Source organism: Nannospalax galili, unplaced genomic scaffold (assembly GCF_000622305.1).
Source record: "Nannospalax galili isolate Female #2095 unplaced genomic scaffold, S.galili_v1.0 scaffold206, whole genome shotgun sequence".
Classification (NCBI taxonomy): domain Eukaryota; kingdom Metazoa; phylum Chordata; class Mammalia; order Rodentia; family Spalacidae; genus Nannospalax; species Nannospalax galili.
This window is the reverse complement of record NW_008358101.1, coordinates 6,075,842-6,083,900: the sequence shown is the minus strand read 5'-3', so window position 1 is coordinate 6,083,900 and position 8,059 is coordinate 6,075,842. Positions and strand designations below refer to the sequence as shown.

Here is an 8,059-nt window from a genome sequence, read left to right as displayed (position 1 = left end):
GAGAGAGAGAGAGAGAGAGAGAGACAGAGAGAGAGACAGAGAGAGAGAGAGGGGGAGAGAGGAGAGGGAGAGAGTTTATCATTCAGGTTCAAGATCTTCCTTCAATTGAATTACTGAAATACATAATACTTCAAGTCAAAGGCTCTTGCTAGAGAAAAACAAAACCTTTCGAAGTGCTTTCTTTGGATGGAGATTTGAGCCCAAAGCTGTGCTATACTGGAAAATCATATTGGAATTCTTGCTATCTTTCTTGGTCTTCCAGTTTTCCCTATTGCAGGCAAACTACTGACAAGCTTGTCTCAAATGATAATTTAGTACTTGAGTTTCAAAGACTGGTTTATTAGGCTCCATTCCAAGAGACCTTGCATGATTACATACCCCTAGAGACAGACCTTCCCAGTAGCCTGACAATCCATGTGTTCAGTTTTGGTGTTGGAGATGACCCATGCCATTGGGAAATAAAGCGTAATTCAGCTCATGAGTTAATATTAACATTCTTTAAAACGTAGCTTAGTTTCAATTTCACTTTAAAATATTTCAGATGCTATACTTACAATATCTCCTGGTGGTCCTCTGGGCCCCATGGAACCTGCAGGTCCTTGCTGACCCTAAAATAGAAGGCAATATATATTTTAACTTTGCTTTAAAAATAGATTGTACCTGAATGTTGTACCTGAATAGTGTGGCCTTTATTTGGACAAAGATGGACTTTCTTTATTATGTCTTCTGTATATAATGCTGAAAGGTGCTCTGGGTTTACCAAGATGGTTTCAAGATGTTCCACTTAATGGGTCTGTTTTTATCAGCAGGTGATAACTAGGTAATTCACCTGATCTGCTGACTGAGAACACACCAGGTGACTCTCTCCCACATCTCTTCCAAACTATTCTTCCTTGAGACACTGCTATAGAATTTCCCATGGGAAGCTCCAGCATCTCAGGGATGTATAATTTTAGTGTAGAAACAGAATCCTGAATCCTTTTCCTTTTAAGAATACAGCTCAGGGTCATAGATTTAACTGACATTGTTTACTCTTAAAGCTTTTGTGGATGCTATTGTGAATTTTCTCTGAAAAAGAATTTTAAAATCCTATTGTGAACCAAAAGGCTCAGCTTCTATGTGTGTAATAAATGTAGCCAGTGTGTGTGTGTGGGGGGGAGATCACCATGGAAACAAGACAAAAATCTCTGCTAACATCTGTGAAGAAAAGGAGTGGCACACTAAAGCCATTTTGAATACAGAAGGCTATAATCCCCACATTATTGCCTAATGTGCTAGCTACTTCTTGTACACTGTTGAAAACTTCTTTACCTTCAGTCCTGGGCTTCCTATCAAACCCGGTGGACCAGGATCTCCAGATTCTCCCTAAACATGTGAAGGGGAAGCAAAGTTCAATGTTACTGTTGTTTTTACCATCTTATTAAGGTTGCAGCTGTGACTGAAAAATGTCAGATTACCTTTATTCCCTGTGATCCTATTAGGCCAGGTTCTCCCTGTAAATGAAATAATCACCATATGGTTCATGCTTGAATCCAGACAGAGCTAGACATCTTGGTACATTAATTGAATTTCCACTAGTTAACACACAACTTAGAGGGACAGCATAGAATCAGACATGAAATCAAGCAAAGCTCACTCTAAAACATGATTCAAGGTACTTGTTGCTAGTAAGTAAACTATTTCTCATTTTCTTTCTTCACTTGTGAGATCATGTGGCATTAGCAAACACTGCACTCTCATTTAACTGACTTCGCTCTCACTCACCAAGTAATCTCATGCCCCAGTTTTGGACTAAACCCTCAGATGAGAGATATGGGAGAATGCTGACTCCCAGGTGATGTTTGCCACTGATTCTGCTCCTGGGTACTGTGAAGGTACTTAATCCAACAGAAAAAGGTGTATATAAAACAGCACGGATTGCTTTTCTTGTTTTCTATTACTTATTCGATGTATCTAATTTGTGTCAATAATAGAATATTTTAAAGCCTCTATCATCTATTTTATTTTTATATTTTAAGTATTCTCATTTAATATATTTTATAACATTCATGCCCAGTAACTAATAGCAATGGGTTAACATAAACAGGTTTGGGGGGGGCGGTGAGATGATTCAGCAGGTAAAGGCACTTGATGCTAAGTCTGATGACCTGAGTTCGATTGCTGGGACCCACATGGTGGAAAGAGAGAACCAACTTCCACAGGTTGTTTTCTGACCTTCATACATGCACAGTGGTACACACATACATACACACACAAAATAAATAAATTAATATAAAAATATATAAAAGAGAACCTATATAATTCAAGTTAAATGTTAAAACGTTATAACATGATAACACTAAATAAAATTAAAAAAATAAAAGAGTCAAAAAATAGAAGAAAGTGAAATATTCAGGAAGCTTAATTTATAAAATGTATTAGGCTCTAGATAGACATGAAAAATTAGAGATAGAAATCAATGAAATAGGAAATCCAAGATAGCGATAACACATCTACTTACTCTATCTCCCTTTTCACCTTTCATTAAAGGCTCCCCCTAGGAACATGGATAGAAACCAGAATCAATTTATAAATGGTTTTAGAAGTCAACTCTGTACCTCTGCGTGTTGCATCCTGTAGGCCACACTGAGATTTCAACTTCACACAGTGTATTTTGTAGCCAACAGGAGCATGTGAGTATAATTACAGATTCCTTCATATTTCTAATGAACGTGGAGTTAATCATCTTGATAATATTTACATAGTCCCAAGTAGAAGGCAAATTGAAATGCTGCCCAAGGCTTAAGCTTCCTATTGCCCAAAGATGACTATGCACAATCATGCGAGTGCAATCGGAGGTAGAACCACATGATGGCAACCAGAGTTAAATGAAAAGACATCCGGGGGGATTGTCCCAGCTGGGCTAACTATATTTAAAACACAAAATCATTATTTTATCTTATTTTATTTTTTTGAGACAGGGTCTCCCTTTAGCCCCAGCTGGCCTGGAACTCACCATGTAGACCTGGCTGGCCTCGATCTCACAGAGATCTGCCTGCCTCTGCCTCCTGAGTGCTGGGATTAAAGGTGTGTGCTATCACACCTGGGCCCTAAAATCATTATTTTAAATAATATTTTTCTAAGTTTTAGTTTTATTCTAATGAAAATGACTTCAAGGGGTTAGTTATTGAGTAAACAACAGTACAAGTGTGTGGAACTCATGATGGTTGCTGTTGGGGTTAAGGAAGGGAGAGACAGAAGCTTTGAGGGGCAATCTTCTCTAGCCAGTAGTTTCCCTACTGGCACTGAGTTAAGTTACCATGGCCTACCCTTCAGGTACACACACACACACACACACACACACACACACACACACATACACACACACACACACACACGGAAGCTTTCTCTTAGTAACTTCTGCCCTCAGAGTCACTTGCTCACCATCTTATTTACTCTTCACAGAAATGCTGTGTAAATGATCCTGCTATCCTATTTCAAGGAACAAGGGAGGTTCAGCAACATTGACATGTCATAGCTCCCTATCCTCAACTATACTTTAGTCTTCTTTTTTTACTTGTTGGTCTTGGTTAAAAACTGTTAGTGAGCTGGAGAGATGACTCAGCAGTTAAGACCACTGGCTGCTCTTGCAGAAGACCTGGATTCAGTTCTCAGCACCCACATGGAGGCTAACAACCATCTGTAACTCCAGTTCCAGGGGATCTGATGCCCTCTTCTGACCTCCACAGGTGTTGCATGACAAGGGTGCACTTACACACAAGCAGGCAATACACTCATGCATACAAAATTAAAATAATAAAAAATACATTTTAAAGTTTTGTTAGTATAGAGATATAATTCATCTTGACAATCAGCATCTCTGGTGTCACACAAGACCTTTACATTGTTGATATCCAAACAAAGTTTATTAAATTAGGGCATGTAAAGTAATGCAGATATAAGAGTAAGAGCTGACATTTATTGAGTTATTAGAAAGTATCAAGCATTGTTCTAATAAGTATATACATATTATCATAGTTAATCCTCAGGTGAAAATAAGAAATTGTTTTAGTATATCCTGCCTCAGTCTCCTGAAAACTGGGATTACGGACCTATACCACAAGTCCTGACTCAAAATCCACCTCAACTAAGATAATTTGCAGCCATCAGGCTGATTACAGGCTTGATATTTAGTCATAGCTCTGTTGGATACTATCTGGGATAAACCATTTGAATTTGTAGAACCTTCCTTTCCTTATTCATAAAATAATGAATTTCAGCTAGATGATCTTGCTTATTTTTAAAAATTTATTTATTATTTTTATTTCTTATATATATGAGTGTATTGCCTACATGTATGTAAGTGTACCCATGTCATGCAGTTCCCCTGGAGGTCAGAAGAGGGCATTAGATCCCCTTGGAACTGGAGTTACACATGGTTGTTAGCCCCCATGTTGGTGCTGGGAACTGAATGTGGGTCCTCTGCAAGAGCAGTCAGTGTTCTTAATCACTGAGCCATCTCTCCAGCCCTGATCTTGTGTATTTTATAGTTCTTATATTTTATACATGTAGTAATATTCTAAATGCCTAGTAGTAGGGGAAAGATGGCCTCTTTAAAGTTGCTATTCAAGGCAGTGATTCAAAATTCTACTTAGAATGGTGACTACTCTTGTCTTTGGACTGCCTGGTTGTTAATCAAAATCAAGTCTAGATTCTGTTCTGGAATAAAAAATTGAAAAGAAATGCACTGTTCTGCATAATAATGTAACATGTGTGGGTTTCCTTTGATGTGGGGAGGGATGGAGGCAAGCAACAATGTATAGAAGAAGCAGGCTAATTAAGGAATTGAGAGGGAATTGGCAAGGAGAGGAATTGGGAAAAGAAGTTTACTGCTACTGAAGGAAGATGATTAAGTGGGTCCCAAAGGAGCAGCTGGGCTTCCTCTGGACATTGGAAGGGAGAGAGGAAGCCAGAGAGAATCCCCTAAGAAGAAACCTTGATTCCCTCAGGAACCATGAATTCGTCCAACAACCCTATCAGAGCTTGTGGGAAATGTAGGCTTTCCAGCTCTGCCCCAGACTATTAAGTGAGAATCTATGGGTTCCGGTCCACACTCACATTGGAGAAGCATGGCTGTAACTCACTAAAGATTCTTTTCTGCCTTACAAATCTCTTTACATGCCAGATCCCTTCATGCTTCACCCAGGAATTTAAAAATAAGGTGGGTATGAGTGTTTGCACTTGAAAGGGGGGCAGTGGTGAATCCCCAAAGTGGTTAGAAGATGGTATAAATTGGGCACAGGAATGAGTGGGTAGGTGGAAGAGTGACGTGAGAGTTCCCAGACAGCCTTTGAATTCTCAGTTGAACACTGTTACAGGATGTCAGATCTGCATCCTGCAGGAGGCCTGGACAAGACACAGAGGACAATGGGTAACTGCTGAAGGTTGAATAATCGGGTTCTTGGGTACAGTAGTGATTTTAAAGCTGCTGGAGAAAATTAACAGTACTGCTAAAGATGTCTGCTAAGTATTAGGCTGGAGTAGAGAAACTTGGCTTTGCAGCACTGAATATTTTTACTGATTTTTCTGTTTGTCATGCAGGTATTTTAGTGAACTCTTTATTCTTAATTCCCCCCAAAACCAGTATCCCTAATTCACTCCGGAAAGTGGGTAAAAGTGATTTTTAAAAAGATATCTTGCACTTGAAATAAAAGACCAGTTCTTGCTGATGTTTTGTTTTGGTTGTTGTTAAACTTGCTATGTAGACCAGGCTGGCCTTGATCTCAGAGATCCACATGCCCTTTTATTTTTTTTCTCCAAAGTGCTGGGATTAAAGGTGTGCACTATCAAGCCTAGACCTTGCTGATTCTTAAAGACTACCTCTTTATTTTTTAAAGATTTTTTTTGTTTTTATTTTTATTTTGTGAATGCTTTGCCTGTATATATGTAGCAAGTGTACTGCATGCATGCCTGATGCTCGAAGAGGCCAGAAGAGTGAGTGGGATCTCCTAGAACTGGAATTAAGGACTGGTGTGAGCTACCATGTGAGTGCTGAGAACTGAACCCAGGTCCTCTGGAAGAGCAGCAAGCGCTCATAACCTCTGAGCCATCTCTCTAGCCCCCCTTTCATTTTGTAATAAGCATCATTAAATAATAAAAGTCAGGGTTGGGGACATGGTAAAGCACTTGTTGAGGACCTAAGTTCGAGCTCCAACCTCACTTTTACAAAAGCCAGGCTGTAGAATTATATGCCTGTGGTCCAAGTACTGCAGAGGCAGAGACAGGAGGATCCCTGGGGCTTGCTGGCTAGCCAAGATAGCTGAATTGGCAAACTCCAGGTTCAGTGAGAGACTGTCTCAAAAAGTGAGGTGTGCTTGGTGTGATGGCATACATCTTTAATCCCAGCATTCAGAGGCAGAGGCAAGCAGATCTCAGTGAGATGGAGGCCAGCCTGGTCTACGTAGTGAGTTCCAGGCCAGCTGAAGCTACAGGAAGACCCCATCTCAAGGAGAACCAAGACAAAAAAAGGTGAAATGTAAAAGAAAATACCAGAATACCAGATGTGGACCTCAGGCTTCCACATGCACATGTACACACATGCGCACACATAGGAACATGTACACACACAAACACACAGAGAAATAAATTCAAGAAGTCATTTTTTTGTAACAAAGCTTTCACAATCTCTTCAGGAGGTCATATTTGAATATAAAAGATATGGTAGGCTCTCCCCCACCTTTTCCTCCCTCCCTACCCCCACACCAATAGAGAAGTTTTCAAAGAAACTGGCCACAGCAATACTAAAATGTGGTTTGGGAAGTCACTTGATCTCACAAACGCCAGAAAATAAAATAACTTTGGAACCATTGTTTGAGCAGAGAGAGAAACTGAGTTTTAAGATCAGTTTCCACCACTTTTTGGATATATTGATTGTGAGTTTCATTTTAGATACAGTGTTTAGTCATATCTGGACAACTTAACGATTTTAAAGCCTGGGTTCTAGAACCAGTCTACATATGTGTGACTTGAGAAAACTAATAACCTCTCTCTGTCTGTCTCATTTGGAGAACGGGTATGATACTAGCTCACCTCATGGGATTTATTTATTAAATGGGTTAACTTAGTGCCTGGCATGTCATGTTCGGGTCAACAAAGGTCTGTGCAATTGGAGTTGATTTGGAAAAATATTTTTAATTCTTCCTCCTTCTCCCCTCCCCCTCCCCCTCCTCTTCCTCCTCCTTCTCCTCCTTCCTCAAAGCTAAAATACTTACAGGTTCTCCCTTTTGTCCTTTAGGGCCAACAGACCCTGGAAATCCTGGCAGTCCCGTTTCACCCTTTCAAGAAAAAGCAGAAGAGATTTTTTTTTTTTACAGGAGGCACTCAAAGAACCTCTTCAACCCACAGAATTCTGTCTGCATCAAGGAGATATGGTGAAGCTTTGAATCTAGTCTGGCTGTTTGCCCAACAATGTGTCTTCCGGCACTTCTCAATGCCTCGGGTCTTTCAGAAATCTGTAACATTTCATTAGGACCTTTCAAATTAATGGGGAACAATGTTAATTATTTTTCAAGGACAAGACATGTAGAGGAGAAAAAAATATAGTTTTGTTCTAGTGTAGCAAAAATAACTTTTTGAGTTTAAATGACACAACAATCTGCACTTGATTTTTTTCAAGCCTTTCTTTCTTTTTTTAGGTGTTGGGGGAGTCAGTAATGATATGAAGAAAAATGAGTCTGCCAGCTGTCCCCAGTCTTTCTCGAGCTGCCTGGACGATGACTGGCTGTGGACAAAGAAAGCATTCTTGTTGATATGGTGACAGCAGCAGCTTAGAAATGTGTGAGATGTTCTGGTCAAAAATCCCGAAGAGGGATTTGTATGTGACATATAAAGAGTAATTTCAGAAAATACAGTTTGAGAGATCATACTTTAGAAAGAATTGTATCACTAATCACACTTCAGCAGATTCTAGAATTGTATTTTCTTTTAGCATTTTTCCAGGATCCTTGAACAACCCCTTGAATCGTAACATAGAGGATATGTATTTCCAATTTTTTTTCTTCCAACTTCATTTTTGTAAAAT

At 39.5% G+C, this 8,059-nt stretch overlaps 1 protein-coding gene across 1 annotated transcript in view; it reads right to left on the bottom strand.

The window, feature by feature from the left end:
* The window catches only part of Col19a1 (collagen type XIX alpha 1 chain), a 409,660-nt gene that overhangs the window by 70,651 nt on the left and 330,950 nt on the right, over positions 1 to 8,059 (bottom strand). Inside the window, exons 19-23 of the mRNA XM_008856281.2 lie at positions 7,251 to 7,313; positions 2,501 to 2,536; positions 1,458 to 1,493; positions 1,312 to 1,365; positions 555 to 608 (exon numbers count right to left, since the gene is read on the bottom strand). Of these exons, the coding sequence (XP_008854503.1) occupies positions 555 to 608; positions 1,312 to 1,365; positions 1,458 to 1,493; positions 2,501 to 2,536; positions 7,251 to 7,313 (243 nt within the window). The remainder of the gene's footprint in view (positions 1 to 554; positions 609 to 1,311; positions 1,366 to 1,457; positions 1,494 to 2,500; positions 2,537 to 7,250; positions 7,314 to 8,059) is intronic.